Source organism: Ananas comosus, linkage group 4, assembly GCF_001540865.1.
Source record: "Ananas comosus cultivar F153 linkage group 4, ASM154086v1, whole genome shotgun sequence".
In the NCBI taxonomy this organism is placed as follows: Eukaryota; Viridiplantae; Streptophyta; class Magnoliopsida; order Poales; family Bromeliaceae; genus Ananas; species Ananas comosus.
Window position 1 is genome coordinate 11,417,325 of NC_033624.1, and position 23,587 is coordinate 11,440,911.

Here is a 23,587-nt window from a genome sequence, read left to right on the forward strand (position 1 = left end):
CATTACATGGTTCCAACTACTTAGATTTATCACATATAATTTTTTATTTATTTTTTTTTAGAAAAAAAATAGCGTGTTATTTACTTTATCCAATAAGGTATTGTTTGGTTTGAGCATAAGCAAAAAATGATTATTCCAGAGATAGATATAAATTGAGGTATAAGCGGGGATTAGATCAATTTTACGTTTGGATGAAAATTGGGCTATTCCTGAGAATAAAAAAAATAGCGTTTGGTTAGTTAAGATGGAATAAGAAAGATAGTGGGTTTTATAAATAAAAAATAATCATATTATCCTCTTATTATATTTGAATTTAAATTTTTAAATTTTTAAATATATATTTTTAAATTTAAAATTTTAACTTTGAAATTTCAAATTTTGAAATTTAAAATCTCAAATTTTAAATTCAAAATTTTAATTTAAATTTCAAACTTTAAATTTAAGATCAAATTTAAATTTGAAAATATAAAATATAAAATTTAATTTCAAAATTAAAATACAAAATTTAAATTTAAAATTAAATTTAAAATTATAAACTTTATTTTGAGATTATAAATTATAAATTTTAAATTTAATTTTAATTTTTAAATTTTTAAAATAAGAATAGGGTGGAACAATATAATACAATAAACATTTATTATACAATCATTTATAAATTTTTTTAAAATTCTACTTAAACTTAAATTTAATAAAAAGAATTTATTATAATATTTAAATATAATTTATTATAAATTTTATTTTAATATTTAAATATTAATAATATGTATTAATATAGTACAATTAATAATTTTATAATAAAAATAATGTATTTTAATATTTAACATATTATATTTATATAATTTAGTTTTAATTCAATTTATAATTTTAATTAAGTTTGAAATTAAGCATTGAAATAGTGCTATTCCATCAAAATGGTGGAATAGCAAATCCCTTGCTATTCCAGGATAACCGGGAATAGCAAGGTTTGACCGGAATAAAATATTCCGGCCAAATTTCACCCCGTTTGGCGGAATAGCGGAGATAACTTTCGTTATCCCCGCTTATTTTCCCAATCAAACGGGGCCTAAGAGTATAAACTAGGCTACAATATTGAGACAACGGGGATAAGAAAAAAAATAAAGTATAAAAATAAAGGAAATGTATAGTACTCACTGTACTCCTACTGTAAGTAAGGTGTACTATTATTTGATAAAATATTTTTGAAATAATACTATTTAAGTAAATGTAATATCAAATCATCTATGACAATATTTTTCTGCTGGGGTCAAGAAAAACACAAAATTAAAAGCTTTGTTTTGTTTGAAGTCTCAAAATGTACGCTTCTGCAGATAGCGTCGTATTTTTCTCGTTGTCGATACTCTTATTACATGTTTGGCCCTCATTGATAGAACTATTGGCAAGCAAAAAAAACATGTAGCTTCCGATGTGACGAAAAGTTAAAATGAGATTGTGAGTCATAAAAAGAGAAGATGTAATTTAGAAGTCATGATTCTGCAACAAAGGGAAAAAAGAAAACTATAAAAAGAGTTTTGATGCAATGCAATCTCTCAAGGGGTGTTGGTTTTCCGTAAAATATCTAAGAAAACAGTTTTCTCGTGGGAAAAAGTATTTTTCTAAAGAACAGTTTTTTTCTAGAAGATGAAAACGGTAAAAATTATTATTATTATTATTTTTACTGGAAACTTCTTTTTTTTTTTGAAATAATTTTTCAGGTATCTCCTAGAAACCAAACAAACACCCCTTAATAGTTAATATATAGAGCTTTAACTTACTGATAAAATGCTTCAATAGTAAACAGTACTGCACACAGCTAACAAAGGGAATGGAATGTGTGGGCATGCATGCATTGTGGGAATATTAATACATGAGAGGAGTGCTGCTCCCCACAAGCAGTGGCTATCATTGAGACACTGTGCATTGGCCCCTGTATAAGCAATAGGAGTGGTTATGCATTATTAACTCACATCATATGCCATACTTTTGATAGGGACAAAGGAACCACTCACTTATATATATGCATTATTGGGAGCAGTACAAAGAATTTGCAAGCATTTGGGGGGCCTGTAATTTTGAGGGAAACCACTCTATGCAAATCTAAAAAAAAAAAAAAAATTAAGATTTTTTTTTTTTTTTTTTTTTAAGATAGAGAGAAAGGTAGTATGTTTGGTGAAAACTAAGATTGTTTTCAGTAGATGCTTGGTACAATTTAGCCAAATTATTAGGATCTTATTGGTAAGGCACTTGGTGGGATTTGAGAGATTTCTTTGGTTCGAATCCTAATTTGATCTTGGATTACCGAGGTATCATCCATAACTATTTAGCCACTTGGGCTAGAGCTTGGTAGTAATTTCAAAATAGGAGCGTAATTGTGTAGATATCAAGTTTTCTGCACTTAAAAAAGAAAGTTGCACACCAACCGTCCCTAGAGCAAGTTGTAAAGAACTTGGTATCCGAGGTTTCAAGTTCGAACCATAATTGATTCACATTTCCAGCTAAGTTTATTTTTAAATGAAAAAAACGAAGCAGATAGCGTACTACAGAGCTCTCTCAAAAAAAGAAAAAGAAAAAAGAAAGTTGCACAATTTCGGCGAGTAAATGAGCAATGAATGTCAAATTTTCAATATGGGCAAAAATTTGCAGTGAGATGTGGATGGCGAATTAGAAATTACTGTATCAATCTACTTATTTGTAAACCTTGTAACATGAGAATATCTGTTCAAGATTTTTTTTTTTTGGGTTTATTACAGAGTTGTTTGGATTGTTTTGTAGAAATACTAAATACAACAAAACAATCCTAATCATCTTAACTTTTTCTCTGTTTTTTTTGCAATTTTGCAGTAAAATGAGAGCAAAAACATCTTAACAACTCTCTCCCCCTAACTCCCTCTAAAAATGGAATGTTTTTTTTTTGGTAAAATGAAGGATAATCCAGAGCAATTCAAACACCCTTAATTGTGCACAAACTCAATTCAAAAATAATAGGTGCCACAACTATTTTTGGTTTTCAATTTTTTTTATTTTGAACTTGGTTGAAGATAATAGATAAAAATGCCACTCATCGAAGCAAATTTACCCTCCAATTACAGTAAAATTTAAATTCTTCAATGATGACATGTGAGACATAATGCTCTGTGATAAAATATACAGATAATATTTTTTAATTTTATAGTTGATAGTGAAAGCCAAGAAGACAAAGTGACAAACACAACATGTTAAGTGAGCCATCATCATCATCATCATCATCATCATCATTCTATGCCAAATTCCCCGCCATTGAAGATCTTTGTTTCATCTTCCCTAATTGACACAAAAACAAATCATCAACTAGTCATATAACACTCTTATTCCTCCTCCCCTTTCCCCAATAAAGAAGAGCATAAGCATAAAGCAAACAAAAGAGGCTCCTCTCTCTCTCTCTCTCTGTCTCTCTCTTCTCTCTCTACCTGGCATCTTCCACTGTGTCATGTGAGATTGTGAAAAGCCATTTTGCATTACAATCTCTCTCTCTCTCTCTCTCTCTCTCTCTCCCCTTGTGTTGTGGGGAGCCATTTCCCAACTACTCTCTCTCACTCTCTTTGGCATCTTCCACTTTGTGTTGTGAGGAGCCAATTCCCATTAGAAACTCTCTCTCTCTCTCTCTCTCTCTCTCTCTCATTTGTATTCTACTCAAATCACTATATTCATATATTCACCATCCCCTTTCATTCTCCTCTCTTATTGGTATATCATCTCCTTCTTTGGAAATTTCCTCTCTTTTTCTCACTACATTCCTCAAAGTTGGGTTTTTTTTTTTTTTTTTTTTTTAACTCTGAAAGGGTCCTCTTCCTCACCACAAGTTCAATCAAAATCCAATTTTTAATCTTGGGGTTTCTGTTTCTGCTTGTTCTTGATGCTTCTCCCTCTTCAATTTCTCAAAATTTTCCACAAATTTAGTTTACTTTTTACTCTTTGATCTTGGTTTCTTCCACTTCCTCTGTGGAATTGGGGCTTCCATGGGACTCTGCCATGGGAAACCGACTCAAAGCCCTAAGTTGGAGGGGAAGGAGGAGGAGGATGAAGGAGACGAGTACGAGGAAGAAGAAGAAGAAGAGGAGGAGCGAAACCCTAAAATCCCCGACCCCGACGCGCCGCCCCGCTCGAAGCCCTCGATCCCCTTCTACATCCCGAGCCCCCTCCCGGGCTCCTACAAGAGCTCCCCGGCGAATCCGAGCGCCACTTCAACCCCTTTGCGATTCTTAAAGCGCCCGTTCCCCCCGCCCTCCCCCGCGAAGCACATTAGGGCGCTCCTCGCGCGGCGGCGCGGCGCCGTGAAGCCCAACGCCGCGGCGCCGGCGCCGGCGCCGGCGTCGGCTATTCCCGAGGGGGAAGAAGCGGGGCTAGGGTTGGACAAGTGCTTCGGCTTCTCGAGGCAGCTCTTCGCCATGTACGAGCTCGGGGAGGAGGTGGGGCGGGGCCATTTCGGGTATACCTGCGCCGCGAAGCCGAAGAAGAAGGGGGAGTTGCAGGTGGAGGAGGTGGCCATTAAGGTTATCCCAAAAGCAAAGGTAGTTCCTTTTTTCTCTTTTTCTTCTCCTTTTTTTTTTCGTATTACATACAGTGAGAAAATCTGATGAGAAAAGTACTTTATTTGATTTCGTACGCAATGTTACGTTCCCACGTAGCAGTTACTTTGGTGAGAAACACACTAGAAATAAAGGAAAAGATATTGAATAATATCTGAATGTTTGTAAGGTATTAGAAGTTTAGTGAGATGTATAGATTAACTTAAAGCTGGATTATAAAAGGATATCCCAGTATTTAACCCTTTTTTTACAGATGTGCATTTAGAAGTGCTTTTCTTTGTTTGGTTTTATGATCATGAAAATGCACCAACTTTTTTCGAGTTGTAATTTGACCAAAAGCCCAGCAACTAAGAATGCATATCAAGTTGACCCACAAAGCTTCTTTAGAACAAATCAGGCTCAGCAATATTTGGTTTGTTCCTAATTGTAGGATAAGATTAAAAGTGCTTCATTTTTTGGGTGAAAACAATAAAGTGCACCAACTCTTTTTTTGAATTTTAACTTGGCCAAAAATTTTCCATTTCAAGTTGATCCATAAAGCTTGCTAATATTTGGTGTTTAAGTGATGTTGGACTCATTCACATTAAATCCAACAATCCCAATCAGTCATTTTTCTTGTTATATCATGTTCTTAGTAATATAATGGTGAAGCTTATTACTATTCTTTGAAGGTATTTATCTGAATATGTGACATGGTGTCCGACTATGGCTAATTAATTATTTACAATTCACAAGCTTTCTAACATATATTGCTCTGCGACAAGTATTGATACCTTCTGCAGATATATTGTTTTTTTCCTTTTATCTTCTTTCTGTAAAGCATGTTTTGCAAATTTGTTTTTGACTGCACTACCATGTTAACTTTTGTTTGCTTTATCTGAGTGTTCATTGATTAAAAATCCTGTAGAGCTGGAGCAATGTCCGATAAATGGACAAGTGATAATCAATACCTGGCATTTAGTACTACTATTTGTTTTCTACCTATAACATAATACTGTAGTGTAAAATCTGCTGTGTAGTACTTTGTCCTTTCTCAATCATTAAATGATGCCACTTATAATAGTTTGCCTCAGTTGGTTCTTTGAGGATGGGATCTATATAGATTTTTTTTTCCCCTCTTAAATAATTTCTCTGTTTTTTCCATGAAGAACTTATTTAAACTTTGCTTAGAATGGAATAATAAGCCTGATCTGTTACTTTCTTGTAATGAAAAACAATTAAAATGCTAATATTTACTGGATTGGCGACCTTTTTCTTGTTTTCACTGTTGGTTTAGTATGTTGTGTAAAATAACACTTTTGAGTGTTTTGTTATGATATTTTGAATTTCATATTTGGGGAGCTGAAAATGGTCGTAGGTGAAGAACTAAGCATAAAATAAATACATATGCATATCTCGCATGGTCTAATGTGGTAAGCACTTTGGCAGATGACAACAGTTATTGCTATTGAAGATGTTAGACGAGAAGTGAGGATATTGAGCTCTCTGACGGGACATCAGAATCTAGTGCGATTCTATGATGCTTATGAGGATGAAGAGAATGTTTATGTAGTCATGGAGTAAGTCCTCATTGCATTTTCTTGTTCTCTCCCTATTGAACGATATTGTTGATTTATCTCATGTTCAAAATTTAAACATAATGAACTGGCATCTGTGTTGTAGCACAGAGGCAGTATCCAAATTTGGAGTCTGCTATATTGAAACTTTTGGGATGAGAAATACTAACTGAAAAATGGAAAAAAAATTCGAAAAAGTGGTTACTTAAAACTTATTTTGGAATTTGTGACTCCCTTGCCTACATGGTAGGAATGAGATGCGGCCATTTCAGCCCATTTAGGTTGTTGAACAGCCCAAGTATGGCTTAACTTTCTACCAGCTGAATAAAAAGCGAACCGATATCCATTTCAACCTTGTTTAGGCTGTTGAATACCCCGAGGTTCGACTTGACTGTTGAACAGCCGAGGGCGCCATGAACACACACCTTTCCCTGTCCCGCACTTGCTTTGAATGTACTGTTTAGGCTGTTTATATTACCTTTCTTTGATCTAGCGCTTCATAATCTTGCAAGTATTATTTGTAGCTTATAATTGTAATTTTGTGCTCTTCAGATTATGCAAGGGAGGTGAATTATTGGACAGGATATTATCAAGGTATCTTTAAATTCATGATATATACATAAGTTACATTTCCAGTTTCTGTTCAAGTTACCTACTTGTTTGTTTAAGTTTGAGGTTTGAGGTTCGAGGGTCGAACCATGTGATTAGCAATTACATACACGATTGGCAGGGGCGGGAAGTATTCTGAGGAAGATGCAAAGGTTGTTATGGCTCAGATTTTGAGTGTCGTAGCCTTCTGTCATCTTCATGGTGTTGTCCATCGAGACCTTAAGCCAGAGGTAGTAGAAGTTTGTTTAATCCACTTGAGATTTTTTCCTTTTTCCAATATCTGATTAAAGTTTTGGAATGTCATTTATGACTCTATTAATAAATAATAATATGTGCTTGTAACTTTGTGTTTCAGAATTTTCTTTTCACTTCAAAGGATGAGACCTCTACCTTGAAAGCCATTGATTTTGGCTTGTCCGATTTTGTAAAGCCAGGTCTGTTTAATGTAATCTTGATTGCGACCTTGTTTTTAGTTGTTTCAAATATTTATTTGGTGAGATATTTACACATATACCTCCTTAAAATATCATCTCTGTACTTATATGTATCCTTTCAAAATCTAAATTTTTATATATGCCCTTTGGAAACTTAATTTTCTTTGACATGTATGCTTTAACTTACAGAAATTCCCTTCTAAGCACCTTTTTTAAAACAAAGATAACTTCTTCCCATGAATCCGTGACTACGAAATGTGCAGATGAAAGGTTAAATGACATCGTGGGAAGTGCATATTACGTCGCTCCTGAAGTTCTCCATAGATCTTATGGAACCGAGGCGGACATGTGGAGTATTGGAGTAATAGCATATATTTTACTTTGTGGAAGTCGTCCTTTCTGGGCCCGCACGGAGTCGGGCATATTTCGAGCAGTCCTAAAGGCGGAACCGAGCTTCGAAGAAGCTCCGTGGCCTTCTCTCTCCGCCGAGGCTAAAGACTTTGTCAAGAGGCTTCTTAATAAGGATTACCGCAAGAGAATGACTGCTTCGCAGGCTCTAAGTATGTTCCTTGTTATATTGCTGTTGTTCAATTCTTGTGTAGTTAAAATTTGCTTTTCGTTAAAGCGTAAATTCCATTTTCTAAATTTAGGTCATCCTTGGATTCGGAATTCGCGAGAAGTGAAGATTCCTTTGGACATCATAGTCTATAGGATGATGAGAGCTTATATATGTTCATCTTCTCTAAGGAAAGCAGCTTTGCGGGTACAATGATTTTCCTTCTTCCTATAAATATCTAAGTTATTTATCCCCCTGTAGCCCTGCTGGATAATTTAGTCCTCTTATTTGTTCGTACTTACCATATTGTATGTAATGCAATGATTCTGTGCACTTTGTAGTAAGCTTGATTCTCTTTTTATCTTTTTTGTGAATGTTAAGATGCAGAAAATGATTCTCTTTTTATCTTTTTTGTGAATGTTAAGACGCAGAAAACTCGGCATACAACAAATCAACTGGAATTTGGATTGATAGTTTTCATTTTGCAGGCCCTTGCCAAAACTTTAACAGTGTCTCAGCTGTCATATTTGCGAGATCAATTTGGATTACTGGGGCCGAACAAGAGTGGCTTTATCTCTATACAGAATTTGAAGACGGTTAGTAATTTCCTGCCATCATATATGCATGTGTGCGAGAAATGTATATTTATTTGTGTGTTCACCTGAGTCAACCTCCGACAGGCTTTCTTGAAAAGCTCGACCGAGACGATGAAGGATTCAGGGGTTCTTGATTTTGTTAACATGGTATGTCTCCGCATCCTAGTACACAATTGTTACTTCTTAATCTGATTGCTCTGAAACAAACTTTCCAAGAAGATAATTCGCTCCGATGACGGTTTTGTAGGTGAGTTCTCTCCACTACAGAAGGTTAGATTTCGAAGAATTTGTCGCCTCGGCAATTAGTGTTTATCAGATGGAAGCACTGGAAACGTGGGAGCAGCACGCCCATCGTGCATACGAATTCTTCGACAGGGACGGCAATCGGCCAATTATGATCGAAGAACTCGCATCGGTACGATTCTCATAATTAAGTCATTTTTCTAAGTCATTTCTATTTTCACAGTTGAACCCATTGATTACTTTATGGGCTACGAAGAAAATTAATAAAATTTCTATGTTTTTTTTTTCCCCTTTCTTAGGAACTTGGTCTTAGCCCTTCAGTCCCTGTTCATGTTGTTCTGAAAGACTGGATAAAACATTCCGACGGGAAACTTAGTCTCCTCGGATTCATTAAACTTCTACATGGGGTTTCTTCGCGGTCGATTCCCAAAGCCTAGCCAATGAAAGCCTAATCCTGTGAATCCCGAAATTAGCGCAGATGATAAGGTGGTGCAGAAACAAGATCATCAGCTTTTATCACAAGACAAACAAGGTCAATTTTCTGTTTCTTTTTTTTTGTCAGATTTGTCACTTCTTTTCCCTATCGAATGGATTGATCACAGAGCGAAGTCGCTCAGATGAATGTATAGATTCAGGATAGTAACTAGAAAAGTTAAAAAGTAAATCCATGCTAGGTTTAGTTGGTTCTCCTCCCTGTAGACTCTCAAATCTCATTACTCAATTCTCAATTATGAGTAGGGAACTTAAATTTTGGGGGTGAAATAGTGTCTAGGGCCTTTTTTCTCATCCTATGAGGTATCAATGTATGTAACGATGATTCTGCCCAGTAGCATTAATAACTTGTTGGGTCCAACCACTGGCCTAAGATGCTTAAGGAAGAGTCCGTACTCCGTTAGTAGTAATTCCTTTTCCATCCGATACAGGATTATTGATGTGTCACCACCCAAGAGAAGCCTAAAATGTTGTTAACACCAAAACAAACCACAAAAGCTTCATCTAAATGAAAACGTTGTCCATTTTACTATGAAGTTTAAACAAGTAGACACTATTGAAGATAATGAAAACATCGAAACATCGTCCAGGGACACTATTCAGCATGCATCATGTGATTGGTCACATGCATTGTACCTTCAAGTATCATGCTTAGTTATTTTTGTTTCCTCTTTCAGTTTCTTTCTTCCGAGGGTCAGTTGGTTGAACGTAATTGTAAATGCAATGTAGTTAGAGATGCATATAGTTGAAAACACTGCATGTACCCTTTTTGGTTGAATAGAGTGAATATTTGGTTTCATGTGGTTGAATTTTGTATTTACAATTTTTTTTGCTTTTTATATGGAATGGTGAGGTTGCTTTTAATATATAAGGAAAAATGTCTTCTCTTTAAAAGATGATTTAAGGTTGTAAGCTTATTTTTTATTTAAAATTATTCTCTTTATTTGTTACAATTGGAACTGTACCCAATTTGGACGTAGTCTTAATTTCTACTGTTGAGCCTCCTTATGCTTTTCCAACTGCAGTGTTGGATTTAAATGGATCAAATTAAACACCATATCGGAATTTGTATGCAGTTATAATTACGGTACAGTTGCAACTACATGTCCTAAGTAAATTTCTGGTTACTGGGGATCATCAAAAAAAAAAATTCCCTAAATTATTCTGTTCTCAGATGCAGTAAGTGCTTTTTTCTTAAAACATATTTCTATATACAAAATTATACTTGGCCTGGTGACAACAGTATTTTCTCTTAAGATAAACCTTTTTGAATTGGCCTTGTTTAGATTCTGCAATAGGATAAGCTTGGTTCAGAATAGTATTAAAGTTGGAAAATTAACTAGTTTTGAATCCCTTTTCCCCTCTCTCTCTCTCTCTCTCTCTCTTGGAGAAAATTGCCTCTGTATCCTTGTACAAGTCCTAAATTTTGTATTTACCCTTTGTTTCAAATATATTCCAGAAAAGTTTTTTTATGTATGTACCCCTGTTTTGAGGGTTTACTCAAAACAATTAGGTGAGTTTAGAAGGATAGGTTGAGAATAGTAAATTTGTACGGGAGAAGTCGGGAACTTTTTAAGAGTATATAAGTAAGGAACTAGTTTTGAATCTTTGGCGATAACTTGGGTAGTATATGAAAATATTTTTCTGTAATTGCAAGTTGAGAGATACTGCTTTCCAGCTATTGTTATGTAATTAAATCTTACATGCACAGTAATCTCTATTCCAAAAAAAGTAATATATATGTTGATCATATTATTTGATTATTGATACTGTTTTATTTGTCGATCAATTGTGTGGAGAACATCACCGATCATACCTAGCACAGCTTGTTAAGAATTTGATATTTGATAATCAAAATTTCAAGTTTGAAATCAAGTTGCTTCACATTTATAGCTGAGTTCAAAAAAACTAAATTCAAAGCGGGTAGCATGCAGTGTCTTTCTCTCTCAAAAAAGAAAAAAATATGGAGAACATCACCCAAAAAAAAAAACAAATAACCACAAAAATGTATTAAATTTGAAAATAAAATAATAAAAAAAACCTGTTCTGATGTTCTTCTATTTGCTGATAAATAAAATTGATTATTAATAGAAATAAAATTTTAAGAAAAGGAATTTTAAAAACTGGAGATGCGGGGTATCGATCCCCGTACCTCTCGCATGCTAAGCGAGCGCTCTACCATCTGAGCTACATCCCCTGCTGGAAATTTCGTGCAGTATAATATTTATATTATTAAAATGTAAGAAGTACGCAATAATTATTATTAAATAAATTAAATATAATATTATTTTATATATAAATTGAGAGGTTCTCGAAATCGAGAGATCACGCGAGCGGAGGCTACCCCTCGTCCTCCTCCTCCTCTGCTTCACTCTCTCTCTCTCTCTCTCTCTCTCTCTCTCTCTCTCTCTCTCTCTCTCTCTCATGGCGATCCCTCGCATGAAGAAGAGGCCTCGCCCTCTCCTCCTCCTCGCCCTCACCCTCGCCCTCGCCGCTGTGTCCCTCGTCCTCTTCGGGATCCTCTTCTTCTCCGCCGCATCCTCGCTCCCCACCCTCGGATCCCTCCTCTTCTCCTCCCCCGCCCACTGGTCCGCGAGCGGCGGGGGCGGCGGCGGCGGCGGAGGAGGATTGTACGGCCTCGAGCGGCGGTACCTGTACTGGGGCCACAGGATCGATTGCCCCGGCAAGCATTGCGAGTCGTGCGCGGGGCTAGGGCATCAGGAGTCGAGCCTCCGATGCGCCCTCGAGGAGGCCCTCTTCCTTCAGAGGTCGGATCTCTTCGATATCTTTAATTCGTTTCTTCTTGTGATTAATGGTTTAGTAGTAGCTTTACATTTACTTCGCTGTGTTCTACTGTAATTAAATATCATCATTGGGTTTGGTTTGAGATCTAGTTTTTCTCTAGGTTTAATTTTTGTAGTTGGAAATGTATGGAGACCTTCTCAACTATAGATCATTTTGAAATAGGCCCCTCGAAGATCCCATCAAATTTTAGTTATTTTGATTGGGGTGATTCTCCTGAGTTTAATTGGGGATTTGTCGAAATTAATTGCTCTGTTGAAAAAAAAAAGCTTTTAAAACAGTCAAATTTAATTTAATCACCCTTAAATTTAATAAAAATCAAATATTGGTTGACGAAAATAATGCAGATCAAAATATCAAAGTTAAGAGCATCTCAATTGAAAAAAAAAAAAGAAGAAAGAAAATTGTTTAGTGGTCTATTCCAACACTGCTTATAGTTGATGGGGTCCCTGTTAGTTGTCTTTGTAAGAAATATAGAACTTTTGGTCCAACATGATATTTATTGCTCCTTCCTTGAATTTAGGTAAAAGCTTATGGAAACCCCCTCAACTATAGGCCATTATGAAATGGTCCCCTCAACTTTAATTTTTTGATTGAGTATGCTTGAACTTTTGATTTGATTCAATTGTATCAAATAGATTGGAAATTTTATCAGATCCATAGGTATTTTTTCCGAATTAATGGCTTTTAGCATATATAACTAGACCAACTAAAGATTAATAATTAACAAAGTTATTTAAGGGGTCTGTTTTAAAATAACCTATACTTGAGGGGGGTGTCCATACATTTTACCGAGAATTTGTTACCTCTTGCTAGTAGTTATTGTACTTTGGCCTGATCGTAACCAAGCTTTGCTACGCTTTAACTATCTCAAGTTTCCTTACAAGAACTAATTGTGCACACAATTCTAGTATGATCAGGAACTGAATCTCGGTAAAGTTCTAAGATTTGTTGTTTCTTTTCTATGCAGAGTGTTCGTGATGCCTTCTAGAATGTGTATTAGCTCGATTCATAACAAGAAGGGAATCTTGCATTCCCCTAGTGATGCAAGTTCAGAGGAAAGGTAAGCTTATCAAGTACCAGTCGCTAGCTGTTTTAATTTTTAGTTGTCTGACAGTATTTAGAGATAATATATCTGAGAATTGACAATTTTATCAGTAGATGTCTTACAGCAGCCTCTTGTTATTTGGTGTGTTTTGATCACTAAATCTTTATGTATGATGCATAATGTCATAATTTTATTTCTATCATTCTTGTGCACTGTTATTAGCTCAGTTTCTTGTGGACTGTTCAGGTTTTTCTAATGTATTGTGCATTGTTTGAACCAAATATATCAAGTATGATTAGTTGTTTCTCATTTATACTTCTGCTTTACATTTGCTTGACCTGGAAAATATTTTTGACGTTAATCATTTTAAGAATCTAATTCTAGCTTAGAGGTAGTTTATTGTTGTGAATGGTAGTCATATCTTTTACTCTTTATTCTTTGATCTGTTTATGTTGCAACTGTACCCTAATTATAGTAGCCAGAAGAGATGTCAAAGCTAGATGTTGGCAATATGTTTTCAATTTGCATTGTAGCATTTTGACTTCTGTTAAGTGTTAAAATTTATGATTCAAATTTAAATGCTTTACAGATGGGAAGCTAGTTCTTGTGCGATGGATTCTTTGTGCGATGGATTATTTGGTGTGTTTTGATCACTAAATCTTTATGTATGATGCATAATGTCATAATTTTATTTCTATCATTCTTGTGCACTGTTATTAGCTCAGTTTCTTGTGGACTGTTCAGGTTTTTCTAATGTATTGTGCATTGTTTGAACCAAATATATCAAGTATGATTAGTTGTTTCTCATTTATACTTCTGCTTTACATTTGCTTGACCTGGAAAATATTTTTGACGTTAATCATTTTAAGAATCTAATTCTAGCTTAGAGGTAGTTTATTGTTGTGAATGGTAGTCATATCTTTTACTCTTTATTCTTTGATCTGTTTATGTTGCAACTGTACCCTAATTATAGTAGCCAGAAGAGATGTCAAAGCTAGATGTTGGCAATATGTTTTCAATTTGCATTGTAGCATTTTGACTTCTGTTAAGTGTTAAAATTTATGATTCAAATTTAAATGCTTTACAGATGGGAAGCTAGTTCTTGTGCGATGGATTCTTTGTACGATCTAAACCTCATTTCAAAAGTAGTTCCAGTGATTTTGGACAACTCCAATCTGTGGCACCAAATACTGTCAACAAGTATGAAACTAGGAAAGAGGGGGGTGGCTCACGTGGAAGGAGTCAACAGATCTGATCTCAAAGAAAATAGCATGTACTCAAATGTGCTTCTAATAAATCGCACTGCAAGTCCTCTGGCATGGTAAAATTTGTTATTATTATTTCATTAAGTAACCTTTTATTCCTTCTTCTTGTCAGATTTAATATCTGGGATGCGTTTCTTTTACTCCTTTAAATATCAAAATCGATGAAAGATGCACAATTTTGCTAGGTGAATGTTTGAAACATCAAGCGCTAGTCTTGATCATGATAACCATCCAGGTTTATGGAGTGCAAGGATAGAACCAATCACAGCTCTATTTTGCTGTCGCACTCCCTTTTGCCAACCATGGCAGCTGAAAGATTGCAAAATGTGGCAGATAAAGTATGTCTTCTTCAGCTTTTTCTTCTTCTTTTTCCCCTTTAATTTCGTGCTAGGTGAGAGTGTGACTTTCTTTCTTGTCCTGGAATATATGCAGCTTATCCTTCCCGCTGTTGTCAATTGTTACTTGTTTCTGATTTGGAACTTTCGATAACCCAGCTCTTCCTATATTCATGATAGACAGGATGTACACTCATGTCATGATAAACAAGATATACTCCCTTAGGACTACTTCTGTAATCCGCATCTTTCAAATGTCAAACAACCTCTTTACATTTTTAAGCCCTATCATCCAACTAGAGTTGTGTTTCAATTGCTTTCTTGAGTAGTCAGTGCTGGGTGATCTTGGTCGATTTTAATAGATGATTATTTTCAGGCTAGGTCTCTCTTTCCATGCACCTTTCCGTGAGTAGGGATTTTATTTGTTTCCCATCGAATTGGCACACAAAAAATCAGCTAAATAATTTAACTTGTTATCAGCATTAAGCTGTTCCTGATCTCATCTATTTGAGGAAAAGATGTTTGTATTAGCACTTGAGCCACATCCGTATAATCCGAATAATTAATTAGAGTGACTTGCTCATAGTATAAGACCTGTAACTTACCTGTTAGTTTGTTCAACATAGACATGTAGTATTGGTAATAACATGCAACACAGTTACTCTTTAGGCACTTGATTTGGCATATACGCCTAGTTTTTAAACAAAACCCATGTTGATAGCAAAGCCAACTTGTGGGCATTGATTAAGCTACTCCTACACTGCCTACGAACTGACTGAATTAGACTTGTCTTAAAGTTATGCGAAATAGTTAAGAGGTTCGAGTGACCATAACATGCTGAGTGTTATAGTTTATATTATTTGCATATCTCTGTGTACATGGTCCTCTTATTAAAGCAAAATGCTCTTTCTGTGTGCGGCCTTCATTTAGCTTACAAAAAAGTATATTCGATGCAGATTAAAAAATCACTTGGTGATTATGATGCTATTCATGTGCGGCGAGGGGATAGGTTGAAAACCAGGAAAGATAGATTTGGAGTTGACAGGAGCCGTCATCCGCATCTCGACAGAGACACCCGCCCTGAATTTATACACCGGAGGATCGCAAAATGGATTCCGCCTGGACGTAGTCTATTCATTGCTTCAGATGAGAGGACTCCCGGCTTCTTTTCGCCTCTATCCGCCTGGTATCCCCTAATCCTTTTTAATAATAATCTGATCAGTTTATTTTGGAATTTACTTCTCAGACCCATACAAGTCCAAGATACATGCGTGTAAGTCCCTTGTCTCTTTTGATTTTATGGACCATTGATCTTAAGGACTACTAAATTATGATAAGCACTTTATGTCTATAAAGAGTTGGGCTTTTTTTTTTTTTAATGCATGTATCCTATTTTTACTTGTTTTTCTGTTTTATTTTGTGCCTCATTACCTCTTATCGCTTAACCTAAATATTATTTATATTTCTCAGCCATGCAATTCTTGTCCAACATATATTCATCTATAATGTTACTATTTCAGCTAAGAAACTAAATATTCTTGTGATTCCACTTGGTCAATGAAAATGCCTGGATATTGCTTTCATGTGATTAATCAAAAAATTACAATATTTTGTCACCTGCAAAATTGAGAAAAAGTTTTACATTCTTGAAACAAGTTTACCTACTATTTGGACACATTTATTGTTCTTCAGGTACAAATTAGCATACTCATCAAACTTCAGTAGCATATTGGACCCGGTAATCGAAAACAACTATCAACTTTTCATGGTCGAAAGGTTAATTATGGGAGGCGCGAAAACTTTTGTGAAGACATTTAAGGAAGACGAGAATGACCTTTTCCTCACAGACGATCCGAAGAAGAATCCGAAGAATTGGCAAATGCCTGTTTATACTGACGAAGAAGACGGAAGCTGAAAAATGGAGAAAATGCACAAAAGTGCGCACAGCTTGCCTACATCTTAGTGAGCTTACAAAATTCAAATCAGTGAATTCGACACCTTACTGAAATATCGTTTTTAAATTGGAGGTGTTACTCATTCTTTTTTTCCTGTTTTTTTGGGGGGGCGGCGAAGAAAGAAAAAAGAAAACAAAGATTGGAACAGTTGTATATTCTGCAATGCATATTTTTTGTGTTACATGACATGGAAGAGATTGTAAACTGTGATTATCGTATTCTTGAGTAATAGTAGTCAAAAGACAATTTTAAGACTCAAATTTGAATTCGATTTTTCTTCATATACAAATTTGAATTCGGATTCAGATATACATGCATTCAAGTATAGACTCAAAGCTAGGCCTGTGATCTTGAAACATAATAAAAATTTATATCCAAATATTTATATTAAATAAAGTATAATCTTTTCAAATATCCATATCACGATCAGTCGCTGCCGTTCCTCCTGCTACTAAGGCCCAATTTATAATTTACGAAATAATACTATCAAAATTTTATTTAGTCAAATAATTCTATTTCGTAAAGAATTAATTAGTCAAATAAAATTTTATACATTTTTTTTATTCTAATTTTTATAGAGATATTAAGTAAAAAAAAAAACCTTTAAATATCGTCCCCGTGGTTTCACACTTTTTTATTTTAGTATCCTATAATTTAAAGTGTATCAATTTAGTAAACCGTGATTTTAATTTTCTCTTTTTATTATTTTTTGCACTAATTTTTTTCGTTAAATCGGTGTTAAATCGGTGATATAGTTAAAACTAAAAAATACTAAAATGAGAATATTCGATAAATTTAGATAGAATATCTGAAGTATTTTTATATATCATTTAACGAAATATTAATGAAGAAGCTGACGAAAAAAAAAAAAAAAAAGTACTAAATTGTTATTACACTTTAAACTATACGTACTAAAATAAAAAATTACAAAATAATAGGATGATATTTAAAATTTACCCAAAAAAAACAAGGAAGAAAAATCCTTTGGCCCGAAGGCATTCCCCCGTCGCTTTCAGCCAGTGGCATCTGCGTCGCGCAGGGCCGCTAAATCGGTCGGCTGTCTTTACACGGGCACGGATCCACTGGCGCCACGCGGCCCAATGGGAAATCAGATTTAGATGGAATTTCTTCTCAGCCACACACACCGACACATGATACATCACACATACATCCTCCCTCACCCACAAAACCAACCATCTATACAACTTCTCGGAGAAGCTCCTCCCCCCTCTTTCCCAATTTCCTCCCCCCTTATCCACAAGCGCTTCTCCTCAGTGTTTTTTTTTTTCTCCTTTTTTTTTTTCAAAAAAGAGATCTTTCTTTTTGTTTATTGATCCCTCCATCTCTTCTTCCACCACCAAATTACAGTAAGAATCCTTAAATTCTTCTTCTTCTTCTTCTTCTTCTTCTTTTGAACTTTTTCTTCTTTTTTAGTTGTTTAAGGGTGCTTGCTTTTGAGGTTTATTTGATTTTTACCTGCTTTTCTTGGGTCGGTTTGGGATTTTGGATCTTGGATTTTGGATTATGGATGATCGTGCTTTGTAATTTTAGTTCTTCTTTGTGGGTTTTACTTTTCTTTTTCTCATGTAAGTTATAAGTGGATCTGTGCCCTTTTTTCTTCACTTGATTTCTTTTTTCCTTCTTATTCGAGTCTTTTTCTGAAAAGATTAAATTACTACTAGTATGAATCTATGCTTTCTAGCTTAGTTTTACTTTTGGATCTTACTTTTTTTTAAAAAAAAAAGAAATTTAACTTGATTTTTCCTGATATGATGATCGATGTTTAGAATTTTGCTTAAAAAAAGGCCATATATATATAAATATAAATGAGAAAAACCAATTGTTGTGGATGCGAAATTACCATGTTTTTATAGTTTTATTAGCTTTGTATTCCCCATTTTTGCTTACTCTGCTAGAAAAATGAAAGTGAAAATTATCAACTAACAGGTCTTGATCATGTGGAATTTCTTCAGATCCACATGAAAAAAGAGAAATTGCAAAATTTTACTACCATCGCGAGTGTTTCGATTGCTTATGTTGAGCAGATTCGATAATCTGACATGTTCTTATTTACAGATAAGCAGCATGGATTGGTATTTCCTCGAAGAAAGCGACGATTTTCTTGTCCCGAGTGATCAAGAACCCTTTGGAGATGTTCCTGCGTTTTCAGATGACTGGCGTTCTTGGGCCGTCGCTCCGCCAAAAGTTTCTCAGCCGTGCGGGGATGATGCTCTTCTGCAGCACGGTCGAGGTTTATATGCTGACGAAATGAAGCAGAGTGCATTCAAAGAGGGAGAAAGAGGATTCGGTGATTCGACCGCACGGGGAGAGTCTACGCCGCTCGATTGCTGTCCAAGAAGCTCGGAAGAATCGTTCGAATGTCAGACCAAGTGCGAGATGCCGGACAACTTGGAGGAAATGGATAACATTTTCTTGTGCAAGCATAACTTCCGGGATCCTTGGTAAAATATACATATATATATAGTTTTAGCTCCTATTGGAAATAAAGTAGTTTGTTTTACATAAAAAGTAGGGCTTAAATTACATATCTGTATGTTATGTGTAAATTAAAATGTAGTGGATCTTAAATTAAGGTATAAACAGTTAAATATGATCAAGAACATCTAAGATGCATGCTGATAAAGTTCCACAAATTTTGAAAATCGATTTCTTACACATCGAGTGGTGTTAAGATCAATGACCCGGAATTTACAAAAAAAGGGCTTTTTTTTATATAGGTCTTCAAAAATTATGATTTTTTGTAAGTAGGTCTATTTTATGTTGTAAATCACTTTCAAGCGGTTTAGATCTTCATTTTGAAACTTTTGTGATTGGATTTTAGCTTGTGTTAGTAGTGTGTAACTTAAAAGTGTGTAATTGGGTCTCTACTCTAGATATATTTATCTTGCAACCTCAAATTTTTAAATAGGCCCTTTAGAAACTTATTTTCGAGTATATATTAACCAATTCGTGACGAACTGGATGACTTTCGAGTCTCAACTTAGATAAACATATTTTTATAGCTGCAAATAGATGATTTTGCCGGGATATATTAATAAAAACCCCTAAGTAGTTTGTACTTCTTTGGATTTTGATGTCATGGATGCTTATGCAGGAATTCATTTCTGGAAGTAGATACACGGAACATGGAAAACGCATTTGAGCCAGTACAAATGTTCCCCGACTCTATGTACAGGTCGTTGTCGTTTGAGAATATATTGGCGACTATGCTCGCCGATCCACAAAATCATTCGGCAAGTTTAAGTAGAAGTGAAAGTATGAATGATCTTGAAGCCTGTGGAATTCCTCTGTTCCCTAATGACCTGTCGGAAGATTTCGAGAAGACTGATGACTGCTCATCTTCATGCGTGAATATGCCAGACGGGTCTGTAATACTTCGTGCCGAGGTAAAATCATCTGTCGTTTCGTTAATTGATAAGGTCGTGTTGATGCATATTTACCAAAAGAATTGATGAAAGATTAGACATTCTGTTCGAATTCTCTTTAGCCATTAAACTTGCCATATTTTAGGTTTTATTTGCTCTATGCTTCGAGTCCTTAGTTTTGAGGTTTGAAATGTAGTATCTTGGATTTCGAGTTTCTGCTGAATTGTTAATGTACAGAAGAAAACTAAATGCTAGTATTCGAATTTCGATCACCTTTAATCTGCTGTCTCATAGCTGGTTTTCACACACATTTTTGTTGATAGTTTATTAATTCCTTAATTATTATTTAACCTTACTTCCTTTGGATGAGAAATGTCCTTATATTCTTATTATTATCATGTTCCAGAGAGGCATGACCTTGGGTGCTTCATGTTTAGTGTAATTTCACTCTCAGGATTCGGATCCCTACATATTCGTTCCGGCTGAAGTTAGACCAACAAGTGAGAGCAAATTAGTTGCTGCTGATGCAGAGAAGCCTAAATGTTCGGAGGCGACAGTGCTGCGAGAGCTTGAAGATGCAATATTGCTGGTAAATTCAACAACGAATCCTACGTCGTTTTCCCCTAAATTCATTTCGTGTTTCTGAAGTATGCCAATTGAACAGCTAAATGAGGAGACGAGGATTTGCTTCCGCGATTCTTTGTACAGACTTGCTAGTAGTTCGAAAGACAAAAAACGCAAAAGAGATGAAAGCAGAATCACGGAGACGACTGTTGTCGCTTCGGCTCCAAAGATGAAGGGTGTAAGTTCAAGGTATGCCGCGAAAATTTTCCTTGTTGCTAGTTCGGAGCTTCTGTATCTGACATTTTCCTAGTTGCTGGTTCATGCTAATAAGTAACATAATGTCTAATCCTGTATTAATGGTAATTCCTTCTCTTGTTTTTTGTAATCCATCGGAACTTTTGGCATCGTTATACCATTCCGACAAATGTATCGACACAATAAAGGCTTAAATACAAATAACCCCCCTTCAATTTTCGCCGTGTATATAAAATTGCATCAATTTTGATCCTTAACTTTACAAATGTCTGAAATAGGCAGAAGGACATTATTAGTTGTGTGAATCTGCAACTAGCTTATCTTTACGAAATAAAACAGGAGTTTTTCACAAACTTTGGTAATTTAAATCTGCAAGCCACCTACTCGCATTTGCGCGCGTTTTCTTCTTCTTTATCTTGCTTACTCAAGTCATTATTACTCATTTCAGGGCAAATAAATCTGAGTGCACGGAAACGGAGACCAACATAATCGATAGGACTGTCGCGAACCTCGTGTTCAATCAGTCATTTGCTGGCTCTTCAGACGCGAAAAATCCTGTGCTGGCTTCGTAAGTGAAAGGAAAATCATTCGGCAGTTTCGGGCTCGTGCACCAAGTCAGATCTTCCATGACCAACTCTACTCTATTGTATGAGTGATAAGTTGCACCATGGATCTTTTTGAGCAAGTAACAAGAAGCAATGAGTAGGAACAAGTTATTACTTTTTGTAACTTATCTAAACTTTGGATCATTTTGAATTGACTACGTAAACTTTCGAAAGGTTGATTTTACTATCCAACCTGTCAATCTGTTTAATTTCAGTCAGTCGACGATGCTTCGACTTCAAAATTTAAGTTTATTAAAACAAGCAATTATCTCAAACTTTGAAATCAAAGTATCGTCGACTGACTTAAAGCAAACAAATTGAAAATTCGAATAGTAAAATTGAAGTTTTGAAAGGTGGGTAGTTGAGTCAAAAGGTTGTAAATTTTTACCTTGTATTGATCCATCTAGTTTGAGCAGACATTTTTGTGCAGATCTCGTGATGTTATTGTATATGTCAAAAGGATGTGTAGTTGTAAAAATATGAGATGCCACCAAAATTGGAGATTATAATTTTGGATAATGTTCTATGATGACCTCTCCTAAATGCTTTGCTTATACTCTGGACTGGATGATCTGTTCTTTTTGTTTTTCTTTAATTTGTAGGCTAGATTATGAAGGGGTAAATTGCACTATTGGTTCTCAAACTACGTGGCGCATGATATTTTGTTTCTCGAACTTTTAATTTATTACAATTACAGCTGGCTTGAATTTCTAAAATGTGGTTGCGATTAAGTCCTACAATATAATTTAGTTGACTAAATGGTAATATGCCGGTGATGTAACTATAACATAATAGTATACAACACTGTCATATTAGCGACACATTATTTGTCAATCAACTAAATTATATTGTAGAATTTAATCACAATAATTTAAAAAGTTTAAACCAGTTATAACAATAAATTAAATTTTGAGGACCAAATTATTACCTACCTTACAAATTGAGGACCAAAAGTGCAATTTAGCCATTGTAAACTTCAGTGCAAGCAGTTAAAATAAGGGAAGATTTTGGGTGAAGGCCCCTGAGTTAATTAATTAATTAATTTGTTAAGCCCAGTTTGAATGTCGGAATAAATTATGTGATAATAACTGATTCGATATATAAGAATTTTCTATTGAGATTAAAAACTTGGTTTAGACATTGTTTTAGTAACATAAAGAAGAAAAAAAAAGAATAAAAAAATTCAAATAATTACATTGAGAAGTAAATAGAGAAAATAATAATTAATAAAAGGGCGAGATTTTGGCAAGATAAGTGTTGGGTTAGTGATATCAAATTTACTTATTAGCCTAATTGGTTTTATTTTGGATTTGGTTCAACAACTCATGTAATGGGCTAGTTAGTATTTGGTTTGGGCTTTAGTTGACCCATTTGGTATGTTAAGCCAAGTGGAGTTAAGAGAGAACTCTTTGGCTGCGTTTGGTTGGAGACTAGATTTTGGAGAACAACTTTTGTTGTTCCCGAGAACAGTGGATATTCCGGTACAAGATAGAACAATTGTAAATTTGTGTTTGGATGAATTCGAGAATATTCTAGAGGATATCCTTAATAGCGTTCGGATAAAAAGTCTAGAACAACGTCTAAATATATTTTTAAAAATAAAATAATTAATTTATATTAGTATATTTTATATAAAATTATTTATAAAATTATTTCATATAGTAATTTATAATATAATATTTTATGTAAGAATCTAATTTAAAATAATATATTTTATTTTATTATATATAATAATTTATTTTATGTAATAATTTATTTTATATAATTTATTCATAATATATTAATGAATAAAGTATAATACTAACAATATCCCTATATTTTTAATTAATAATTAGTATAAATTTCAATACAAATGGCGGAATGACTGTTATTTATAGTACTGTAAAATTGGTCTCAACGGTGAAACAACCATCTAGAAACGGGCACGACGGCCTATGACACTATCGGTATATTCAGAATATTACGATCTGTTAATCTCCCCATGCTAACAAACTCCAACTACCCACCTAATTGGTTTTGGCCAAATTACAAGGGGTTTGGTACAGTAACCTGGCTTTCCGCAACACTAACAAACAGTGACATCCCTTGCAAATCTTGAATTTTTGATTTGAAGAGCTTATGCGGCTAAAACCTCTTTAATTGCGTTTTGAAGATGGCTCTTTCGGCGAAAGTGTTTACATCTTGGTCCGTGGCATGTGAAAGTCATGGTAACTATTCGTTATCATCAAGAGGACAGTGATTAAGAGCAAGTTGAATCTTCATCCAATATGAAAAGCCAACTAGGGAACTCTTACTCCAGAAGCACATCTAATAAATGCCAACTT

At 34.8% G+C, this 23,587-nt stretch overlaps 3 protein-coding genes and 1 non-coding gene across 6 annotated transcripts; 3 read left to right on the forward strand and 1 right to left on the reverse strand.

Annotated features, from left to right (window-relative positions):
- On the forward strand, positions 3,284-9,949 carry LOC109708703 (CDPK-related kinase 1-like). Of its 2 annotated transcripts, XR_002215814.1 has the most exons (12): positions 3,284-4,544; positions 5,991-6,121; positions 6,671-6,712; positions 6,849-6,957; positions 7,083-7,161; positions 7,425-7,721; positions 7,812-7,924; positions 8,206-8,313; positions 8,398-8,460; positions 8,561-8,728; positions 8,856-9,088; positions 9,726-9,949. XR_002215814.1 is itself a non-coding variant. In XM_020230518.1 (11 exons), exons 1-11 carry the CDS (start codon positions 3,993-3,995, stop codon positions 8,991-8,993), a joined length of 1,800 nt encoding a protein of 599 aa, XP_020086107.1. In that variant the 5' UTR covers positions 3,284-3,992; the 3' UTR covers positions 8,994-9,318. The 2 variants fall into 2 exon arrangements, 1 of the variants encoding a protein (XP_020086107.1); XM_020230518.1 differs by lacking the exon at positions 9,726-9,949 and having other exon boundaries at positions 8,856-9,318.
- TRNAA-AGC lies at positions 11,173-11,245 on the reverse strand. The gene has a single exon. It is a non-coding gene; the product is annotated as a tRNA-Ala (tRNA).
- Positions 11,406-16,713, forward strand: LOC109708704. The gene is made up of 6 exons (XM_020230520.1): positions 11,406-11,816; positions 12,821-12,913; positions 13,986-14,219; positions 14,399-14,501; positions 15,455-15,684; positions 16,191-16,713. Exons 1-6 carry the CDS (start codon positions 11,473-11,475, stop codon positions 16,411-16,413), a joined length of 1,227 nt encoding a protein of 408 aa, XP_020086109.1. The 5' UTR covers positions 11,406-11,472; the 3' UTR covers positions 16,414-16,713.
- On the forward strand, positions 17,660-21,806 carry LOC109709319. 2 transcript variants are annotated; one of them, XM_020231495.1, is made up of 6 exons: positions 17,660-17,820; positions 18,530-18,915; positions 19,569-19,860; positions 20,294-20,428; positions 20,504-20,652; positions 21,107-21,806. In XM_020231495.1, exons 2-6 carry the CDS (start codon positions 18,539-18,541, stop codon positions 21,228-21,230), a joined length of 1,077 nt encoding a protein of 358 aa, XP_020087084.1. In that variant the 5' UTR covers positions 17,660-17,820; positions 18,530-18,538; the 3' UTR covers positions 21,231-21,806. The 2 variants fall into 2 exon arrangements, with proteins under 2 accessions (XP_020087084.1, XP_020087085.1); XM_020231496.1 differs by lacking the exon at positions 17,660-17,820 and adding an exon at positions 17,895-18,039.